Source organism: Aulonocara stuartgranti (genome assembly GCF_965226115.1).
Source record: "Aulonocara stuartgranti genome assembly, chromosome: 14".
Classification (NCBI taxonomy): domain Eukaryota; kingdom Metazoa; phylum Chordata; class Actinopteri; order Cichliformes; family Cichlidae; genus Aulonocara; species Aulonocara stuartgranti.
In genome coordinates, this window is record NC_138950.1 from 7724800 (window position 1) to 7748050 (window position 23251).

Here is a 23251-nt window from a genome sequence, read left to right on the forward strand (position 1 = left end):
GCGAACTCTTATCTTTATCACTTTAAAGCCAGAAAACAAAGGGACTGATGAATATTGTTTAGACTAAAGCTTTGCGTTTTGCCTCACACACGAAGGATATTTTCTCTGTTTCTTTTTTAAACTGCAGAAGCAGATGTTGTAATTATTTCATACTAATTGGCCAACTTCTTGTCTTCTCAGCAGGTGGGATATCAGGTAAAGATGGAGACAATTATTTATTTATTTATTTATTTATTTATTTATGTGGACCACATCCAGCTCCTGTGTGGTGAAATCACACATCAAAATAACCCAGCTATTGCTATTTAATCACCATTCTGGACCCCTGGTCCAATTAGCCGCCTCTAGTGAGCTCATAGAGATTTGTTTTAAAGTTTTCCCTTTCATGTCACTGCTCAGAGAATCCGTTTAAAATGAACAAGCGAAGAGATATCCCGCATGTGATTCCTCGCTAGACATTGATGTTTGTGTTCTTCTAGGATGGACAGAAATGAGGAAGTGTAGTGTGATAGCTGGGGTTCTTTCCTCTGCATACACGTGCACAGAAACGTTCGACCTCCCTTGCCGCTTGCATCTGTTACCATGGCGATGAGAGGCGTAGAAATTATGGCCCTGAGGCTCGTTAGGGCCACTGTCAAAACTAGCGATGTGCAGCTAGTGTCCAAATATTCCTCCTGCAGTCTTCATATCTGTTCTCAGCATCCTTTCTATAGCAAACTGAGAAGTCCTGATGACCAAAAAAAAAGCCGCCTGCAGTTTTTCCTCATCGCTTTCCTCCCTGCAATGTTACATTAGCAATTAGCAAAGTTACCCATACTACAGCTGCCATCAAAGCGCTCTTAACAGCAACATTAGACTTTTCTAGTTAGAAATTCCACTACAGAGCAATCTGCATCAGAATATTATCTTCCTGCATCTGATTTATTCATGAGAGCGAACAAAGCAATCAGATGAGGAAATCTCCCAAGTGATAGGTTCATGTGTGTTTTGTGCACCACAGAGTGTCGGGAAGTGCTTTGACTTTATTCATTCCCAGCTAGATGATTACTCTCCAACGCTGGCATTAGTTTGTGTTAGAAACTCCCACTTTGCATGTGCTTGAGGGTATACATATATATATATATATCCACCCCAATGTCTTATGTCCCCACATGTTGGGCTTCAAAGCCTTTTCCTTGCACTGCAACTACCTTCTCTTGAAGACTTTTTGCAATTTAAATGCTCATATTCCACTCTGATTGCACAGACATATCCAGGGGCTGGGGGGTATGATCAACACATGGACAAACCAAGAAACACCTGGTGTTCTGCTAGGGTATCATTATGGTAGCACCAGTTTATACACGTCCTGCTTGGATCAAAACAAAGCAGTGCACTTTGGTGACTTAATCAGGCTGGCTATGCCTCACATATTCACTGTAGCTCTGAGTCACTGCCTGCACTTTGTAAGTGTGAAAGAGTTAGGCCAGACAGACAGAGAGAGGTTTGTTTTTGGGTGGTTTTTTTTGTGAGGACTTTTCTGGTGTGCTCACACTGGTCAGCAGCGCTGGGAGATTCCTGCTGTGACTGTGGGGCTCAGCTAAACCTAAAGCTCTTAATTTAATGTGATCTCCAGTGTGTGTGTGCATGTGCGTCCGTGCGTTTGTGTGCATGTTTGTGTTTTCCCCAGGGCTTCTGCTGTATGCGTGCTCACAGAATAATGTCACATCACAGTGGCAGAGAAGACAGTCAGCTACCTTTTGTTCTCTAATAAAAAAAAAACCTTAAGGGAAATTTATTTCCTGTCAGCTGACATCATTTTTAATCATATATTTATTTTCTCATCCACCTGTGTATTTCTTTTTCTTTGTTTCAGGAAAGAGTGCTTATATACAACAGATTTTGTTTCCCCTCCCTCATTGCAGAAGAGATTATTTATGAGTAGACGTGATAAGAAAGATGAAAATGAGATGCTACTACATTAAATTATCTATTGATTTGATTTTATTCTTGTTGTATGTTGAAATGTTACCATGTCTTACTGTGAATTCCTCCACAGTTTTATTTCTGAGGTTTGCTGGGGCTGAACGCTGTTCTAGGTCATATCAGTAGCTAGCCGATTAGACTTGCTAAATTTCAGGGCCATGGGAATGAAAATAAACAAGAAGGATCTGGTTACAGTGGCCGTTTCCTCACACTTTCCCCAGCCCCCGCTTATTCTGCCTCTCCGCTCCTCTTTATGAATGTTTGCATTGCAAGATGAGCTTTAAGTAGGCAAAGCTTGGTTTAGAGGTCAGACTTGCAGATGAGGCATTTGAATGTCCTCACTGAGACAGGTTTTCACTGCTTGGGCATTTTGATTAAGTACTATAAAAAGGATCTTCTGGGGGGCAAAATGTTTAATTTCTTTGTTCGTGTACTTTATGGATCGGCATCTCACATGAAAAGCCCATTTCCTGCGCCTTCTTCAGAGTCTTCTGAAACATGCTGACTGAATTCTGGGACTTGTAACTGTTGAGACTGACTTGTGTCTGTCAGTGGATAGCAAAGCAGAACAAGAAAAGAGATGCTAACATCAACTGGTCAGCTATGTGACAGTGCCAGAAGCATTATGCTATGTGTGATTTACAGTGCTGTGGGTTTCACTGTGAAGTTATGTACCTGCCTGTGAATAACAGAATAACAGTGCATTATTCTCACATGACCCATCGATATGCCGACATTGTCTGCTCCTCTGTGCGTTTGTTATAAGCCACTTTCAAGACATGCAATAATCTAGTGTCAGAAATTTTTGGCATGAGAAACTGTAGTTAGACCTCCACCTAGTGGCAATCCATTCCCACACCCCCAGATCGGGGAATAAGTGACACATTTCTGGTAATGTTTAAGCCTTTCATGTGTCTTGTGAACCTTTTTAGGAGGGGAAGAAAAAGTTCGATAAAGAAACAGAGAAATACTACTCTACACTTGAGAGACACCTCAGCTTGTCATCCAAAAAGAAGGAAGCATATCTGCAGGAGGTAAAAAGAAAAACAAATTTTCTCATCCTGCAAACGTGTCTTTGAATAATGCAGTTTTATGATCAGCCGAGTGTCTTTGGAAAATAAGCTGTTTGTGTGCTTTGCTGTGCTCCTTACCCCTCTCTCTAACAACAGACTGTTTCCACGTGGTGATACAGACATTAACTCCTAGGTTGACGCTTGTCGTCGTTGTGGCACTAACCCTGGTTTGTTTGCTCGTTCTCAGGCTGACATGCAGATTGACAAGGAGAGACAACTCTTTTATGATGCGTCCCTTGAGTATGTCTTCAAAATACAAGAAGTGCAAGAAAAGAAGAAATTTGAGTTTGTCGAGCCAGTAAGTGAAGTGCCAGTTTTATATATTTCTCTGCTAAATTAGTTTTGCATTTTAAAGATGAAGGAGTACATTTTCATGCTTTGATATATTTTATTTGTAGTCAAAATACCACCAGATCTCTGTAACTGCTACTACATTTCTTTTTTTTTTAATGTCTATCATCCTGGAGTGAAGGCAGGTGCATTTATACAACACTCACAGGAACATAACCACACTTGTATATCCCACGCATTTGTCATCTTCATCACAAATTCTTTGTAATGTAGTTGATCCATTTGGGGAAGCTTGTGGGTAAAATTAGATGAAGTATCGGCTGTCAAACAAAAGAAGACAGAGTGCTAGTGCAAATCAAAGGCTTTATGAAAGCCCCTGCTTTATAGATATGTAGAGTCGATTTTAACATCTTTAGTGCAGATGCTACCAGGAAACATTAAATTTGCTTCCTATTAAATGTCTGGGAATGTGAGATGGGTGCAAAGTAGCTGTTTCAGACGTCCTACTCCCATTTGTTTACATCCACTGGCAACTTACCCACAACCCTGGCCCAAAAATGTAAATCTCCGGGCCCCAGGTAGTGCTCAAAATATGACAAGGCTCAACCTTGTGTGTGATGAATCTGGGCAAAGAAAAGATGGTTCATCCTTGAACATTTGATATACCAAGCCTCAGCCCAGAAATCAAATCAGTGGTTGTGTCTGAAGGTTTTACTGAAAGCAACTCCATGTTTGTGGACCACACTTGTTCACGCAAGAGATGGCATCAGTTTGTTTCTCTGTAACAGTAGATCTTTATGCTTTATTTATGTGTGTATTTATTTATTAATATATTTAGATGTATCCACAATGGCCATGGATGTTTGTGTGTTCTACAAAAAACAAGATCAATATCTGTCTGCCATAAAAGCCGAAAACTTTTTTAAAATTTGGGGTTTTTTTCCACTAATATACTTTTTTCAGTTTTCTGCTTGTCAGTACAAAAATGTTCAATAAATTATCGATTTAAAATTAATGAGACTCAAATTCCTTCAACATGAGATTTAAAAGTGAACATCAACAATGTAACAAAAAATTCTGACAAAATGATTGGTAGAATAGAAAACAATGTACATATCATTGAGATGACATTATCATAATAAGTGCATCGTTATCAAATAATAATAACAATAGAAAAACGTCCGGATTACTTATATATTATAGGTAGGATATTCTATTATATGCTATTATAAATGTTTTCGGTGTGTAGAATGGATGTTCTGTTTTACAAGATGCCTTTAAAAAAACACTTGCCCATGTAAATAGGCAATCAAGTTCTTGTAATGTTTATTAACTCGATAATTCACCAATAAATATTGTTCCATTCCAGCTCCTGGCCTTTCTTCAGGGTTTGTTTACATTCTACCATGAAGGATATGAGCTGGCTCACGAATTTGAGCCGTATAAACAGCAGCTCCAGTTCAACCTACAAAACGTAAGTCTCAACACCTCAGGGGTTGTACACAAAGGCAACCAGCCACGTAATCAGATTCTGCAGCTTATCACACCCTGATATAACAAGCGGAGTTTTCACAAATGGATAGCTGTGTGATTAAATGAAATTCTTTGCTGCGCCGAGGATCGATATTTTCAGTGTTGCATTGCAGGCAGTAACTGTAGGCCATTTTATGGTGTGTCAAAAAAGACTTGGGAGTAAAAGTCTAGTTGCTGCAGTGCCGCCTTGTTCCATCACTATGTCCTCTCTACTTAGGTCCTGATGGTTCAAACATCTCTCTGACCCAATATGTCAGTTCTGTTGCCCTTACAGTTTCCACTCGGTAACCCTCTCTCGGATGCAAAGATTTCTGATGGTTACTGGATGAATGGAGGCTGCTTCACCACTCTCTGAGATATTAAATGGCCTGATATTGACCTTTATGACTCCAAATAAGAGGCTGACATCTTCAAGATCGTGTTCTAATTTTAAATGACCTAAAAAGTATTACTTAAAAAGTCTAATGATAGTTTTTATTTATTTGTTCTTTGAGAAAAAATAGATGTGTTTTTATTTTGAGAGATCAGAGATAACACAATGATAACATAACCCTAAATTTCCCACACAGACACGAAACAACTTTGTGAGCACCAAGCAGGAAGTGGAGAAGCTGATGAAGAGGATAAGGTCGGCAGATCAGGACTATAAACCACCCGGGCAGTGGACGATGGAAGGCTTCTTGTATGTCCAGGAGAAACGTGAGTCTTCCTAGCTGTGCTCCCAGCCATCCAGGCCATCTCACTCCCCTTCACTTTCAAGTGAATGGTTTTACATCCATCACCATAAACATGTCTCGAGTTCTCCCAGGCCTCTGCCGAAGAGATCCACTCACACAGAACTCATAATTCATCCTGTTTACGGATTCACTTTGATGTGCTCTCAAATGGGGGAGTTACCACAAATGGTAGATTATTATCAGCAGCAATAAACAACTTTTGATTTATCACACTAAAATTGCAAATTGATTTTCAGAAGTCTTTCCAGAAGCCTGTGATTCAGTGAAAAATTATTTTGCCTCAACTAGTGTTTTCTTCTGCATTTGTTCTGTCCTAGGTCCTCTGGGATGCACTTGGACACGTCACTACTGCACTTATGAGAAAAGCAGCAAAACATTCACCATGAGCAACACTGAAAACAAGTCAGCTGGGAAACAGGTACTTTACATTCACTTTATTTTGTTTAGTTTAACATTTGCACGATAAAAAGCTAAGAAAAGAAGGAGCAGAGTGTAATCTGTGTGAAAAAAAGAGGCTTAAAGGCATGGTTTGTCCCGGGAGGAGAAAACGGAAAATGCCAGATTGACAAAACTGCAAATTAGGCGTAGAAGACAAAAGACTCGTTACGTCAAGGCAAACAAACATGTTTTATTTTTAAATAACAAAATGAACAAACAACACCGCAGGGGAATTCAAGGAATGAAAATAGTCCGTTAAACTAAACAGTTATAGTATCTTGCTTTCTAAGTGATCTGATGAATGTTTACTTCCTTTGTAGGAATTTATCGCTATGACTTAATGACACTTCATGTAGATCAAATGATAACTGATAATTATTTCACATTTTATGTATTAGATGAAAAAAAGCTTCCAATCAATCCTTTTTTTGTATGTAGTAATTGGATGATGATATGGAGTAACTTCCACAGGGAATACTGCTTAGCGCTGCTGCGTCAGGTGCAAACCGACTGAAAATGTCAGCATGGTTTTGAAGTGTTTAGCTATCGCAGTTTAACCTTTTGTTATTTTTCACAAAAAAGTATTTGTAGAAATACAGGTTCCAGTGACGATAACAAAAAATATGTGCACTTCAGTGCCACACAGATTAAAAAATTATGAAAACATACTTTTAAAGAACTCCAGTAAACTTCAAGGGAGAAATTATATAAAAAAAATATCCACATAACTGTGAGTTTCCATGCATTTTTCTGCACATGTTACAGATATGGCTACATTCTGATTTACTAATGATCTCGGTTTCTTTTTATTTTTAAATAAAATCGAATAAAACACAGAAACCCACACACAGATGGAGAGGGAGAATATAAAGCCCAAAGCCAATGCAGGTGCAGGCGTATTTTTATCCACATATCTGGTTTGCTGCAGTTGGCTACAGTCAGTCTTACTGGCGTGCACAGGGGAGGATGTGCTGTATGTGAGATATGGCTAATTCTCAGAAAGAAAGAACAAAATCCGTTCAGGAGGTAATTGAATTGATACTTTCAGCTGACACTGAAGGCCTCTAATGGGAAATGAAAAACAAGGTCAATGATATAATGTAATTTTAAAACTATATTTTCGCGTGTTTAAAATCAAGATAATTGAAATAAAAGCTCTGCTTCTTGATAAGTGGATGATATGAATGCGTGCAATCAAGTAGCTCTGTTTGGGCTGACAGCCCAAATCAATTTTTAGGCATATGAAGATTGCATCGAGCTTGAGTTTAGAAAGTCTGAACCACCAAAAAGAAAAAACTAGCCAAACAAAAAGAAGAAGAATTTTGCAAATCCAAACCACAATGGTAAATGTTCTGTTTTTGTTGTTGTCGATGATTACGTTTTTTTTCATTCGTTTTTCTCTTTTTTCTGTATTTCCAATCATATTTTCACAAAAGCACTGGACGCTCCGGATACATAAATCTTCTGGTTTCAAAGTACCTTCTGTGTCTCTCACAACAAACACACAGCATACATATTAGTCATTTCAGACTTGCAGAGCCGTGCATTTGCAATTGTAAATATATTCATTTTCATTCCATAATCATTTTTCATTGTATTTTTAACTAATTAATGACGAGTGTGTTTATTTTTAGAATGGTCTTGTCGTAAATCAGCCAGAGGTGTTCAAGCTCAAGTCCTGCATTCGGAGAAAAACGGACTCCATCGACAAGCGTTTCTGCTTTGATGTTGAAGTGGCAGAGAGGTCTGTGATGTGTATCCCTGAAAATGTCTAATAGCTTTCATAGGCTGAAAACACATGCAGAATGTATTATGTATTGCCTTAATCACCACCGAGAGCCAAAAAGAAAAAAGAAAGTCATTGCACATCACCTGCTGAATACTCATATTAGTAAGATAGCAGTTGCACACACTTTTTTCTTGTTAAAACTAACTTAATATAAGAACGTCGAACTGCACGTGACATTTTGTGCTATGTTGAACTCACCAATACTGGAAATTAACCCAGATTCCCCCTGGAGTACACAACGTTTGAACATGCGAGAGCTGTTCAGGTTTGATTAACATCTTCAAAGACTCGGTTTAACAGTGTTAGACGTAATCAGCTCTGTTTGTGTCCTGCATGTTTCTCGAGTCCTCTCCCCCCGCTCCGTTTGCTGTATGTCTACATTATCATTATTTTTTTTTCTATTTTTGAACCCATCCCATCTTTTCTCTGTGTTCATGTCAATGTAGAAATGACATCTGTCGTGGAACTCTTTTCAGGCCGCTTCAGTTTTTCTGTAAAGTCCGGTATGTGAACTGACCAGTGCTGCCCTTTCAGTGCAGTTGCATGTGCTGCATGTGTCCTAATCATGTTGTTCACTCAATATTAAATCCAAACCTAATGAAATCCTGCTGCTTTCTTAGCACTTCACAAAATCTGACTTGGTCACTTGGTCAAGACACATTCTTAAATTATTTCTTCTTGTCTGCAATTACTCAAGTAACACACAATATTGAACTTAGAATTAATTCCTATTTTTTTCCCTTTCTTTTCAAAACCTTTGGCCATGTGGGAACATTCATAGTTGATTTGTTTTTAATGTTTCACGGGGAAATAGGATTACATATTGGGCAATGATCAGAAACCTTTAAGTAGCTGTCAGCTGATTAACACTGGCTCAATTGACCAAGCCATCCATTATGAATGCTTGATATCAGTTCTTTATAGTGATTTGTACCCCAGAATAGAGTTAGCACATCACTGTGTGTTAATGTTGCACTGCAGCAGCATTGCTCACGCTCGGTGAGTGTTGCTGAGCATGGACAATAACTGCAATTTATTTGCAGGACAACTCATTTATCATTAACTGCGCTGCCCCAAGGTGCGTGTTCTAACCACAAGGACAATGTGGGCCAAGCTCCAGTCAGCTTCAAGCTCATCCATTAATCCCCATTATAATAAACATGCTGTTGCCCAAGTTTAATCAGGCCAGCCATCTCGGAACCTCATTTTTAACGGGTTGATTCACCCGAATTAGTAAAGAGGTATCCAGCTATGCGGATACTTTTATTTGCCCAGATTCTGAGATAGCCATCTCTGAAACATCCTCTGCCAGCCCAATAAAAAGAATTTAATTTGAGCTGCTCGTAGCAATGAAAGAAGAGTTTCATTAAAAATTTACCAGCAACGTGTCTTTCATAAGGACTTAAGGGAAAATACATCCATTAAAAAAAATGATATGAGGTTGGATGAGGGTAGCAGAGATGCTGTTTTGGGAAAGAGATGTTGTTAAATGATTTGAGAGCAACACAAATATAAATATTTTCTTCTGCGTTCACCTGTACGGGTTTGGAGTCTTTAATATTGGACAACTTAAAAGCTGGTGAAATAAATGCTAAACTGTCTGCATGTCAAAATATCAGTAGGGGTGTTGTTAAAGGTGTAGCACTTTTTTTTGTATTTTGGTTGAAATGACCTTTAACACATGCAAGCTGACACAGCTCCATGCTAGTACTAACTGCCACTACTGGGTGGGGTGACGTTTTTTGTTTGCCGCCATCATCAGATAGTGTTCTATAATTGTGTTACAGCCAACTGAAGCAGTGCCACAAATCAAGGCATAATGCCCCAGATTCTCACTATGCTGCACACAGTAAGGTGAAAGCAGATAAAGCTGTATGCATGTTGGGTGCAAAAATGAATCACTCTAATATTAAGAACTTGTAGCTTTTAATTGGAAGGGTAATGTGAAGCACAAAGTGAACTGAGGGCATAGATTGAAGTCAAGCATTTGCACATGAGCTATTTTAGTTACACTAGTCCTTTTATAGTGGTCTCAGCCAATATAAACATGGTCTGTCCAGGGGCCCCAAGGAAAAGAGATCAGACTGAGACCAGCTTTTCTCTTAAATCTTTCCAGGCATGGCGTTATGACACTGCAGGCACTGTCAGAGTCCAACAGAAGACTGTGGCTCGAGGCCATGGATGGCAGGGAGCCGGTAAGGAACTCTGCCTGTTCTTCTTTGAAATATTCATTCGGTGCTGGCTGCAGTTGGTCAGGTTTTTTTAAAGTCCTTTGTTTGGCAAGAAGACAATGCCAAAAATGAATTATTTGTCACTGGCACCCTCTTCTGGTGGCTTTCTGTAAGGTTTTTTGTTGTTGTTTTTAGGAAACCATGACCTCACCATTTACTTGTGCTAATAATAGGACAGTCTACTCAAATTAGATTCAGTGGGAATAAGGTTTTGACATTATCCTTTTCTTTCAGCGATTTTTTTCAGTATTCAAACTAAGGTAACCTTTACATTATAATGATTTTTGTAAACTCTCTCTAGATTTACAACCTGCCGGCCATATTAAGCAAAAAAGAAGAGAGTGAGTATTGTTTTTATATCTTTCCAAACTCCTTCAGCATTAAAATGTTTGCCTTTCAAATTCTTAAAACGTAAGATAATGAGATCAACATACACATATGAAAGAAATACTCGTTACCTATGACTATGCCTTTTCATTAATACTATAATTTTACATATGCCCACTCAGCAGGCATAGCACAGCCTCACAGTACAGGGCTGTGCTATTAATTTGAGCAGCGGCATAAGGGAGAGCTTATTATCCCACATGACGGGCGGTTATCCCAGGCAGTAATTGTCCTTTCATTTCTGCTCTTGTTTTGTGTTACAGCATATCTTAATGAGGCAGGCTTCAACTTTGTAAGAAAATGCATTGACCTGGTCGAGATGAGAGGTGAGGCGCTTCAATCTCTCAGCTTTCGTGTGTCAAATGATTTGAATGCAACCTGGTTGTAATGATTAACAATGTGCTCGTTAGTGGACTTGACAACACGTTGCACTGGCACGAGTCCTAAATAAACACAAAGTCTTAGGTCCTTGTTCCAATTCATCCTTTTGCTTTTTTCACTGCCACACAGGGATAAACACAATGGGACTGTACAGAATTGGAGGCGTCAATTCTAAAGTGCAGAAGCTGATGACCACAGTCTTTTGTAAGTAACTAAAATCAAAAGTATTATCAGTGAACTAATGTACCAAGTCAAACCCCTTATTCTGTAATTCACAAGTGTCTGAATCTCCATGGTAATGTATGAATAGTTTTCTAACGTGATCTTTTCCAGCAGAGTGAGGAAAGAGGTCCTCCTTGTGGTAGGACAGTGTAACAGCAATTAGGCCTTATATTATGTTGTCATTATTTTATTGAATTACAAGGTAGTCTCGTCTGGATATATATATAACACATTTGTACAGGAAATGTCTGAATGAGTTTGTTAAATGTCTCTAAATCTTGACCCCCAGTGCTATTAGACACCACACACGTCACTATTTATTTTCAATTCTCCTTTGAGTCTCTTGACACAAGAAGAAAGTATTTTCGGTCCTCGGTTGAGCAGCTTGACAGGTCATGTCATGTTGTATTGGTTTCTTAAGACAATTTGCAGCTTAAACTTACCTAGTGGTCATATAACAATAAAACATCTTTCCAATAGCATCCAAAGCACCTGTGGATATGGACCTGGACCCAGACATGTGGGACAACAAAACTATCACCAGCGGCCTGAAGAATTACCTCAGGTCAGCTCGCCCCACCATCTACGTGCACTTAAATATCAGGAGTCATCCTTGCCTCCATAGTGCCTCTTTGAAACCTCTCTGATGATAGTCATACATTAAGTGCTGCGACTGACTCACCAAGGATACCAGCTGCATTCACAGGACCTGTGTCACTCAGGAAATAAATTGAAACTGTTTCTTTTTTCTTTTCCATCAGGTGCCTGTCTGAGCCTCTAATGACTTTCAAGCTCCACAAAGATTTTATCATGGCTGTCAGTAAGTATAACATATTACATATTTTATCAAGTTCTCTATTATCCTTTCTTGTATAGAACAGATTAGGAAGATATTGGTACAATTCAAATCATATAGCACTAATGAATCGGGTGCATCTGATAACTAACTAATTATGTCAATTGCAAAGGTTAAGCAGGATTTATGTGAAGAGATATTGCATTAGAATTTTGAAAATCTTTATGAAACATTTTGAATTCATTTTAGAGATTTGAGCTTTGTGAGCACTACGTCTGGGTTATCAAAGCAGGGAAAGCAAATGAGTCAGGACTGATCTGATTAAATCATTTCTATCTGAGGAAATACTTGTATGGATCTCAGGTCATCTCAAACTGTGATGTCAGAGTGACTCGAGTGTGACTTTGTAATGAGAATAACTTTTTTTTTTTTACCGTAAAAACCGTGAACTTAAACATTTAACATAACTTAAACATTGAGATAAATTTGCTGATATGTCCACTCCTGGGAAGATTAGCAGCTGTCCCAAATGCTTTGCAGTTTTTAATAATCTTTCTCACTTCGCAGAATGATGCACATCAAATTGCAATTCTCACATAGATGGTCAGCAAAAGTTTCTTCTCGTCTTTCCTTCTTGGCACTGTTGCCAAAAATCTGAATGCTACAGACCTGCAAACTGCCAAAACGTTTATAGAGGTGGTCGCATTCGCTGATGATCAGTTAATCAACTGTGTTTGATTAGCAGCTCCTGGCTGCTGCTTACCGTGTTCATTTCAATGGAAGTAGTAATGGCGTAGTTAATTGTTTACACACTACTTGTGCATTTTGGCTTAGTTTTGGGGGTTAAGTGTCAGGGTTAGAATTAGGGTTATTTTTATTAAATAAATAATGACACAGTAATATGTGATGTATTGTTCATGTGAGGTTGTATTTACCTCATTTTAAGACCTGTTTAGGGCCAGAAGATAAAACCTTAGAATTAAAATGGGATGTACTTTCTTTTTCACACAATTACATCTGAAATACAATTATTCCATAAGTCAGTAGTGGCCAGCATTTCTACTCTTCCCTCATTTCTATTTATTTTCTTTCTCAGAGTCCGATGATCAGAACTACAGAGTGCGTGCTGTCCATGCTTTGGTTCACAAGATGCCTGAAAGAAACAAGGAAATGCTGGAGTTACTAATAAAGCATCTTGTCAGGTACATGTTCTTGTAATCAATCAATTAACTTGCAGACTTAACGTTACCTGAAACTAATTAAAGTTATCTGAGGCACTGCACCGCAATTGCAGGCGTCTCGCCAACTCTCACTATCTCGTAGACCAAAAAATATCACCTCATGGTTAAACATGTGAATTCTTAGGACGCTTGTATGATGTGCTTGTCTTCTAAACGCAGAGTTTCTGCACAAAACCAGTCTAACCTGATGACAGTGTCAAACCTGGGCGTCATCTTCGGGCCTACATTGATGCGATCACAAGAGGAGACAGTTGCCGCCATGATGAACATTAAGTTCCAGAACATTGTGGTGGAAATACTCATTGAAAATTTCAACAAGGTGAGTCACAGTTTGACTTTGAATGGCCTGGTATGCTTTTAATTATATCTGCATCAATAAAAACATTCCTCGTGCAGCAGTTTTCTGAAGTAGAATATCCATATTTCCTTATTAGAACAGATTTATAGAAAGATCTCTTATGGTTTATAATCATTTTTCATGTTTCTCAAAAAACGACACCTAGACAGCAACAGATAGCAGAAGACACAGACGAGCGACAAGAATAATGCGTTTTATAATGCTATATGAACTTTCATATTCCAATGTTTATGTTAAATTCAATTGACATTTAGTCATGCGAATACATTGTTGCCACTAGTAGTATCATACATAAAGCACAAGCTGAAACAAATGGCTGCATCAGCTGTGTGTATTTGTGTATATGTGTATTTCTCTGTGTGACTGTTTGCGCGCGCACTTGCGTGCATGATTGTGTGCTCTGTGCCGTGTGCTAGAGGCACATACAGTCAAACAGTTAGCAGAGGAGAAAAAAATAGCAGAAGCTGGCTCTGAGATGAAATGTAACAAGTGCACATATATTTGTTTCATTTTTTAATTTAATTCGTTGCTTTTAAGCCAAAAGCTGAAGGCACCCAGTGAGTGAAAATGATTGCATTGGCTCACAACATTTGATGTGGCGTGCCTCTTTAAATACAGGATCCATGGAGGAGGTTTATTTCTTACAAGTGATGATGGTTAAGTATAATTTCAATTCAGTATAGCATTGTCTTGCTGAAACATGCATGCCTTCCTGATAAAGACATCTGCATCGGAGCATAGGTGGCTCTAAAACCCATCTATATATACCTTTCAACATTGAAAGTGTCACTCCAAAAGTGCAAGGTACCAATTCTATAGGCACTAATGCAGTGCCATACTATGAAAGATGCAGACTTTTTAACTAAGTGCTTATAATATGTAATGGTTCCTCTCCTCTTTAGTCTAGTTGACACTGCAGCCGTGTTTTCCAGAAAGAATTTAGAATTTTGATTTGTCTGACCACAGTTTTCCACTTTGCCTCGGTCCATTTTCAATTACCATTGGCCCAGAGAAGACTGCAGCATTTGTGGAGCGTGTTCAGATATGGCATCTGCTTTGATCCATAGAGCTTTAAACTGCTTTGTGGATAGCAGAGTGAACTGTGTTAAACAATAATTTCTGGGAGTGTTACTGAGCCTGTGAAGTTACTCTTAAATAACAGAATCATCCCTGATTTTAACACAGTGCTGCCTGAGCGAGAGAGTAGTATTCCCCCAACTGTTTCTTTTTTTTACCTCTTACTTTTCCAGCCTTTTGTCTCTAGCCAAACTTTTTTTAGATGTGTTGCTGGCCTCAAACTCAAAATGAGCTCATATTGTAATTAAAAGGGTATATTTTTAAATGTTTTCTATGTTCTATTGCGAATAAAACACAATAGACATTTACAATTGACATTTACAAATCATGCCATTATTTTTTTGTTTTGTTTGTTTGTTTGTTTTTACATTATACACAGCGTCCCAACTTTTTAAGAATTGAGTTTGCACAGACAGCCTGTTGAAGAGAAACATCTCGCTGCCCCATTAAAACTACGAGGTTAGAGTAAAAGGATCAACACTATCAGATGTTTATATCATATCAGTTAAGAGTTCAAGACTCCTTCTATGTCAACTACCACAATTTTCCTCTGAAAGTGGAAAATGGTTTGACTTCCCACTGTCCCCCTAAGAGCAGGTTTCATGGACCTAATTTCTCTCTCCCACACTACCCAAAATCAGGAGCATTTGGGGGATTAAAGTGAAGCTGGATTTGGGACTTTCAGGGATGGGTCATGGCTGCAAATGCATCTCTCAACTCCTTGCCTCTTCTTTAAAATTGCCACAGTTAGAAAGAAGCTCATGGGGCTCTTCTCTGCATGCAGTGAAATGTCTGTGGGACATAAGGAAACTGTCAGAATGGAACTGTAGGAGTTCAATATGAGAGTATCTGATGTTAATATTAAACATTATTCACCACAACATCCAAGTTTGATAGTTAAAGGCCTAAAACAGTCAGCGACTATGGACCAGAAGGTCAGTTTGCATAACCTCAATCTAGAAGAAGGTAAGTTAACTACATCCTTGTTGCTATCACAGTGATTTTTTTCTTGTCTCTGGGTAGCATATGTTTCTGCAAGGAAGACATTCATACCCCTGTTTTATCTTTGATGAATCAACCCCTCACTTCTGAAGGGAGGGTGGAGGTGTCAGCATTATGTCTTAAATTCGGTGTATGGGCTGTCTTGTGAGGTGAATAAGCAATGGACAGAATCAGCTGACTCATCAAGAGAAATTGTAATGACGACCCCAACCATGTGCTCATTGTGCTCATGCTCCCTTTGAGCTTTATTGAACTATTTCAGTAGGTGTTATGGAGAATGGATTGTTGGACCCAACAACAATGTGCAGTTAAAAGTTAGAAGTTTTAATTTATCCACAGGATAATGCTGCTCAACAAACATTATGATGTCAGAGGTGAATGCACAGTCATTTGAAAACTTTTTCCTAGGGCATGAAGCGGGAGAAAGTTGGAGGTTAACACATTTGACTTGTGGCATTTCTGTATGTGGTCTCTCTGTGCACAGTTTAAGCTTTGCTGGCTCCCCTTAAAATCAAGATGCGTGGCTGCACCCTGAGTCAACACACTGTCAGTCTGCCCCAGGGCAGCTGTGGCTACAACTGTCGCTTGCCTCCACCAGTGTGTGAATGTGAGAGTGAATGAATAGTGGAATTGTACAGTGCTTTGAGGGCCCCGAAAAGCGCTATATAAATGCAAACCATTATTGCATTTATTTATGCGTTCGTGGCTCAAGAGTTGGGAGTTCGCCTTGTAATCGAAAGGTTGCCGGTTCGAGCCCCGGCTTGGACAGTCTCGGTCGTTGTGTCCTTGGGCAAGACACTTCACCCGTTGCCTACTGGTGGTGGTCAGAGGGTCCGGCAGCCTCACCTCTGTCAGTGCGCCCCAGGGTGGCTGTGGCTACAATGTAGCTTGCCATCACCTGTGTGTGAATGGGTGGATGACTGGATGTGTAAAGTACTTTGGGGTCCTTAGGGACTAGTAAAGCGCTATACAAATACAGGCCATTTACCATTATTATTATTATTACTATGCTCCATCATCTAAGACAGCATAGGCATCAAAGGTCCTAATCTTGTTTCTAAGTCTTATTTTAATTACCTTTAGTGTGACTTTAGATATTATAATCTGTGGGTTCAAGTGCATCACACTGGATATCTGGGTTCTCTTCATTATCCCTGGATGCTGACTTTTGCACCTAAAACAAACACCTGTTTTGCACCAGAGAATTGTGTGGAGCATGATACTGTAGTTGAATATGAGCCTGTATTGGGCCTGAGGCTGCTATATAAACTGCTGAGGTACACAGAAGTTTATATAGCAGCCACGGAGAATGTTACTGGAAAGGTAGGTAAAGGAGAACAAATAGAGTGAGGTTTCAGTAATAATGGGTGGAGGTCAAACTGCATATAATGCGGCCATGGCCTGCTGAACTGGTGGTAACTGAAAATATAGGCCATAGGTTGGCAAACTATGCTAAGCCCCTGCAGATACAGAGGGTTGGACTTGATAGGAACATACAAAGGAACAGATTGGTGGGATTTGGTCAGGAGGCAAATTATTTGGCCTTTAATGGGCACTTGAGGTGCTTGTAGAGCTGTAGATTGGCTTCTGGTATATAAGGAGAGAGAGGTTAGGTGTCAAAACTCACTTTGAAGGTGTATGAGAAGCCAATGTGGAGCCATAAGGCACACAAGGGGTAGAGACTGGATTAAATGGCACATAAGCTTTTGAGGCTCATGGTTCCTGAACCTGAGACTCCATTTGGGGGACTTCAGCAGGTCTTTTATGCTTATATGGTGCAAAGGTACAGTACCTATGACTATGAACAGAACAGGTTTGAGCAAACTGGCAGGATTTTCCACTATCAAGAGTGGATATGGATTCAGGTAAATTTGGTTCAGATCGTATGTTCTCATAGTGAGCTTCACTACTATCATTACAGAGGCTGGTTTATTCTCTCTCTGCTATTTTCTGTCTTATTAAATCAGTCTCGACTCTCTGAAATGGGTTCTACACACTTTCTTGGTTGCTTTAGGGCAGGGGTCACTAACAGGCGGACCGGGGTCCGAGTCCGGACCCAGTCGCCATCCTATATGGACCCGGACCTATAGTTAACAAAATATTAAATTATATTTAATTTTGACAGGGCGATTCAATTTTAAGCAGTAACCTTACATTGTATTAGACCAGGGAACATACTAACCAATTGTGTGCGAGTTACGCCACCCACGTGACACTACTTAGCCAATCACATCTGCGCATTCAAGGCGATCGCAAGGCTGAGTGCAGACACAGACAGACAGAGGAAAGACATGGTGAGAGGTGAATGACAAGCGAGACGATTAACGATACAGTGAGACAAGACGTGAGCGGGAGTCACAAGAGGTAAAACAACTATGGCGCTTTCAAAAAAGAGAAAAGTAGACACCGAAAATAGAACTTTCAAGACTGAATGGACTGACGCATATATGTTCATTCTTCCGGCCGCAAGCAGCAAACCAGTGTGTCTCATATGTTCAGAAACCGTGGCACTGATTAAAAGTGGCAATGTCAAACGCCACTATGAGACAAAGCACAAAGCTTTTGAACAATCATACCCACCCAAGTCTGAACTCAGGTCCCAGAAAATTAGCAGTCTCAGAGCCCAATATGATCAGTCCACAAGGATCTTAACCAGTTCTTTCACCGCCCAACAACGTGCTCATGAATGTTCCCTCAGAGTTGCTTGGATTTTAGGTCAACACAAAAAGCCCTTTGCAGATGCAGGTGTTGTCAAAGAGTACATGAGTGCAGTAGCAGAAACATTACTTGAGGGTAAACAAAAAGAAGAGCTTCATGACAAAATAAAGCAAATACCTATGTCAGCATCAACAGCCACAAAGAGAAGTGAATTATTAGCTCAGGATGTGCTATCCCAGCTGGAAGAAGCTATTCATAAGACACCATGTGTAGGCTTGGCTGTAGATGAGTCCACTGATGTGTCTGACAATGCTCAGCTGTTAGTTTATGTAAGGTTCTTCAACAATGATAAGAAAGAGTTCTGTGAAGACCTGCTAGGTGTAACTTCCCTTCACAGCACTACAAGAGGAGAGGATATTTACCTGGCCATTAAGGAAATGTTAACAAAGCGAGGAATAGAGCCAAACCAAGTGGTTTCAATAACCACAGATGCTCCATCCCCTGCTATGATGGGGAGAGAGAAAGGAGCTGTAGCAAGAATGAAAGAGGACAATCCCGAGCTAATCTCTTATCATTGCATTATTCATCAGTCAGTGTTATGCTCCACCCTGTCAGACGAGTATGCTGAGGTGATGAAAACAATGATGAAAATGATTAATTTTCTCAGGGCATCTTCTTCTTGTCAGCATCGCATGCTCAGGGAATTTCTCAGAGAAGTTGATGCACACGCTGATGATCTTCTGCTTCACAACAATGTGAGATGGCTTAGCAAAGGCAGGGCATTGGAGCGATTTTGGTCCATCAGAAGTGAAGTAGCAGCTTTCTTGGAAGAGCTGGAAAGTCAAAAAGCAACAAACTTTTCTCTCTTTTTAAATGATGGGAAAAACATGGATATTGTGGCCTTTTTGGTTGATATCACTTCACACCTGAATGAACTGAATTTGAAGCTGCAGGGCAAGGACAATTCAATTTGTGAACTGATGACAGCTGTCCGCTGCTTTCAGAGGAAACTTGAAGTGTTCAAAGAAGACCTGCAAGGAGACTATGCACACTTCCCAACAGTGAAGGAACAGGTTCAGGGACAGAGAGATGTGTCCTCTTTTGTTGACTTTGTTGATAAGCTGATTGAAAACTTCAGCAAACGTTTTGATAGCTTCAGCTTTGGACAGCAGCTCACCATGTTCATAAAGAACCCATTTGCCATCACTGATGTCAGAGGGTTCTCAAAGGAAGTCACACAGCACTTCAAGTGGGCAAATGCTGGGCCTCTTCAAATGCAACTAATTGATCTCCAAGCAGATGTGGCCCTGAAAGAGCAGTTTGGAAGAACTGAACCTGCCATGTTTGGCTCCACATACAGCTGTGAGGCAGCTTTCTCCAAAATGAACATAATAAAAACTAAATATCATTCCAGGATCACCAATGAGCACCTACACATGTGTATGAGAATGGCCCTGACACCATTCCAGCCCAGATTTAAAATCCTAGTAGAGCGAACTAAAGCTCAGTTCTCTCACTGAACAACAGAAAGTTGGGACGTGGAATATAAGGGGGAAAGAAAGAGAAACTGTAAAATTGTTAAAATGTTTTGAGGTTATCTGTTGAAAATGTATTGAGACTGTTTAGTCGAGATGTAAAATGTAAAGAAAAAGGGAAACTTTTTTTTTCTGAAATTAAGCACTTTGTTTTAAGATGCACAATTTAGCCATTTTATTTATTTTCTCTAATTCATTTTAAACAGCAGCCCTATTTCTAATGTAGGCCTACTGTGTGTTTCAGTGTTAACAATAAATTTTGTTGAAATGTTTTAACTTGTATTTTCATTGATTTGACAGTCTATTGTTCATACGTTCAGATATAAATAAAAATTTTAAAAAAAAGGTTGCTTCTCTATCACAATCATAACGTAAGTTAGACATTATGATGTCCCGGACCTCTGCTTGAGAAGATTTTCTCCAACTGGACCTCCTCAAATTTTAGTTTAATACCCCTGCTTTAGGGGCTCGCCCTGAAGTTCTACTTTTTTAGTCTCAGAGATGCACTGAAGGCATCCATGCTGCTTCTCATGATCTTTTGGGGTTGCTTCTGAATCCTTTCCAGCTCAAATGATCAAGAAAAAAACTACAGAGATGTTTGTACTGGTTTACTGAACACCCAGTGTCATAGCCCAAAGGCTGTTTTAAAGGTGGACAATTAATGGCAGTTAGGTAGCTTGTTCAATAGACAAGCGATTGTTTTTTTACACTTGAGATATCAAATTAAAGACAAATAAATGCAATTGCAGATAAAGGGAAATTGGCAATCTTAGCAATCCTAGCAGCCACCATCTTTATATTCATTGCCTTTAAGGTAACACCGTAAAGGAATCTAATGTAACCCAAATAATACACACATTCAGATGATCCTGAAATATGATGTAAATCAAATAGATGAAAGACTAAACAGTCCCCTTACACTTAGAATATTCTCTTTGTTGTCTGTTTCATAATTACTTAGCCTCCTGGGTGTGTCCAACAGTTTGACAGTTATGATGTACTGTGACAGGTGTGGCATGGTCAGAAAAGGTGAGGTTTTTAAACTTGTGATTTTAACATTGTAATTGAAATTCCATCTCATCCTTTTATAAGTGTAACATCGGCAAACAGTTTTATAGAAAGGGCCAGTCACGCACATCCTGCTAGACCAGCTATCAATACACGCCGAAACACGGAGGTAATTCAACTTCCGTCGTTAATAACAGGATTTTTTTCTGGCTCTGAATGAGCCCCCGAGGGGTGGCATGAGAAGCACAATCACCCAATCTATCATGAAGGCAATGTGTCTGTCACCTTATTTAACATTTTCCTGTTTTTTTCTTACCACTTGATGAACAAAAAAAAAGAATTATTGACCAAATGAAACCTTGTTTAACAAAACTTTGTGCAAACTGAAAAATTCTTTATGTAGGATAAATATTTTACTATACTTTTACATAGCTGCTATAATTATCTTTACTTACAGAACCGTTAAACCAGAGATATAAAAAGCAAGATTTGCTAGATGTCTGGTGGTTAAGATTTGTTAGTTAGAGGTTAGTTCATCAAAATATATAAATGGGTACTGAGAGTGTTTGAAGAGTACTGATAAAAATCATGTTGAAATGTCAGACTGTATAGAAATACATAGTTTCTGTATTTGTATTGAGTAATCAGTGTTTCTTTCTGGACCTGTAGATCTTCCACCAGCCTCCAGATCCCAATGTGCCTCTGCCCCAGCCCCAGAGTCGACCTGGCTCTCGCAGGAGCAGGGCCATCTGTCTGTCCACCGGGCCCCGAAAACCCCGGAGCCTCTACACTCCCACACTGTGTCTTGCAGATGCAGATAGTGAGTACCAAGGAAGTGATGAGTGTCACAATTTGTTAAACCACGCCTTTAATATCTTTTAGGAATCTTTACACGCAGTCTCCTACATTTAGGCCAGCTCTCTAAAGCTAATGAATAATATAATATCTAAACATTTTTTGTCTAAATTGCAAAGAAGCTAAAATCTTTTACTTGCTAAGCAGGTTTTAATGAGGGCCTTGTGTGCCTCGTCTCTGGTCCCTGCATAGGTGACGCTTTGAGCAGCAGTCCAGACAGCACCCCCATGGGGAGTATGGAGTCTCTGTCTTCCCATTCCTCTGAGCAAAACACCTCCTCCAAAACAGCTTCCTCTAGACAGAGGACATGTCAGGACAAGTCACTCCTGGACCTCCGCCGGACACCTTCACAGCTTTCAAATGGCCCCCAGAGTGCCGTGTTTGTCAGCAGTCCCGACTCGAGCTCCAGGGAGGACACGGGACGCACAGATGGCGAGTCAGAGGATGCTCTTAGCTCGTCCTCAGTCAGCACAACACCAAGGCTGTCTCCTGCACCCAAGAAAGCCCCACACTGTCGTGCTGACCTCAGGCCAGAGCTGCTAAACCGCTCCACGGCACCCTCTCTCAAATCATTGCATATATCCGAAGGTACGATAATCGTGAAGCGATGCCATTTGAAACGTAATTTGCAGTTATTTTGACTTAAAATCAAGTCGATCAGAATCTCATGAAAGTGAAATTTCAGGACAGAATAGATAAACTGGGTAGTTTTCACTGTTATGATTTATCCTTCAAGGGTTTTCAAAAACTGACAGTAGCTCGAGAATATTTTGTTATTTCCTGATTTATTTGGTGCAGCGTGATAGCTGTTCCTTAGTGTCTGCCTTTTGTTTCTATGTGTCATTTACGAGTTATTATTTGTATGTCGCCCTTCAGGCCACAGGAGCTGCTCTGGATCTGTCCAAAGTTTATCAACACTGGAGTCCAAAGAGAGTTTAAAGCCTACTGAGCACCCAAACCTTCCACCAAAACAAGCGATCCGCCGCAGGATGGACACTTCAGTCAGCAATGGCTACCAAAGACCTGGCTCAGTGTAAAGAGCTTTAAAAAGCAAATCATTTTTCTCATCATAAGTTAGAGTTTTAACATGTCTCCACAAAATAAATACAAGGCAAACAGGCTTTTACATATATACTTGATTTTCTTTCTCCCTTCCTCTCTGTTTGCCCTCTGAGTTTTCTGCCTCCTTCATCTGTTTACAAGCATCGAGAGGTTTCTAAGGACAGATGAGTGCGTGTTGTGAGATTTATGTCTTTTCTGCTCTGGTGGGAGAGCTGGCCTTAATTACGTTCTGCCTGCTCTCGGGTTACCGTGACCCAGCACCAGTCTGCACTGGATCTCTTGAGATGAATAGATAGTTTGACTTGTCTTGTCTAAGAAGCCAGTCACACTTGTCTTTCAATTAGTTTTCCCGTATAGCATCCAGCTAGCTTGCCCTAGTCTCTGTTGTCCCCATGACTCTGGGGTTATGTCCAGGGTCAAGTGCGGCCTCGTTATATAGTTTAACTCAGTTTAGCTTTGTGTTAAAGCTGAGTCTGCCAGGAGGAAGGAAACCTCCCATATTGTGTGGTTAAGCCTTTCATTTCATTCTCAACAATGAAAAATGCTGGCAAGAGCAAGTAAACTAAGACAGCACTGATACATTATAATAGATAACACACAGTTACACTGTTT

At 39.8% G+C, this 23251-nt stretch overlaps 1 protein-coding gene across 6 annotated transcripts in view; it reads left to right on the plus strand.

The window, feature by feature from the left end:
- arhgap42b (Rho GTPase activating protein 42b) overlaps nucleotides 1-23251 on the plus strand; it is a 79783-nt gene that overhangs the window by 53379 nt on the left and 3153 nt on the right. For 3 of the 6 annotated variants that reach the window (XM_082502508.1, XM_082502513.1, XM_082502512.1), the window contains 18 exons: nucleotides 2898-2999; nucleotides 3226-3336; nucleotides 4699-4803; nucleotides 5432-5561; nucleotides 5917-6017; nucleotides 7672-7781; nucleotides 8273-8329; nucleotides 9943-10021; nucleotides 10359-10398; nucleotides 10708-10770; nucleotides 10955-11029; nucleotides 11528-11612; nucleotides 11809-11867; nucleotides 12940-13045; nucleotides 13244-13403; nucleotides 21392-21542; nucleotides 21758-22165; nucleotides 22454-22610. In XM_082502508.1, coding sequence (XP_082358634.1) covers nucleotides 2898-2999; nucleotides 3226-3336; nucleotides 4699-4803; nucleotides 5432-5561; nucleotides 5917-6017; nucleotides 7672-7781; nucleotides 8273-8329; nucleotides 9943-10021; nucleotides 10359-10398; nucleotides 10708-10770; nucleotides 10955-11029; nucleotides 11528-11612; nucleotides 11809-11867; nucleotides 12940-13045; nucleotides 13244-13403; nucleotides 21392-21542; nucleotides 21758-22165; nucleotides 22454-22610 — 2099 coding nt within the window. The remainder of the gene's footprint in view (nucleotides 1-2897; nucleotides 3000-3225; nucleotides 3337-4698; nucleotides 4804-5431; nucleotides 5562-5916; nucleotides 6018-7671; nucleotides 7782-8272; nucleotides 8330-9942; nucleotides 10022-10358; nucleotides 10399-10707; nucleotides 10771-10954; nucleotides 11030-11527; nucleotides 11613-11808; nucleotides 11868-12939; nucleotides 13046-13243; nucleotides 13404-21391; nucleotides 21543-21757; nucleotides 22166-22453; nucleotides 22611-23251) is intronic. The other 3 variants (XM_082502509.1, XM_082502510.1, XM_082502511.1) reach the window with 3 other exon arrangements.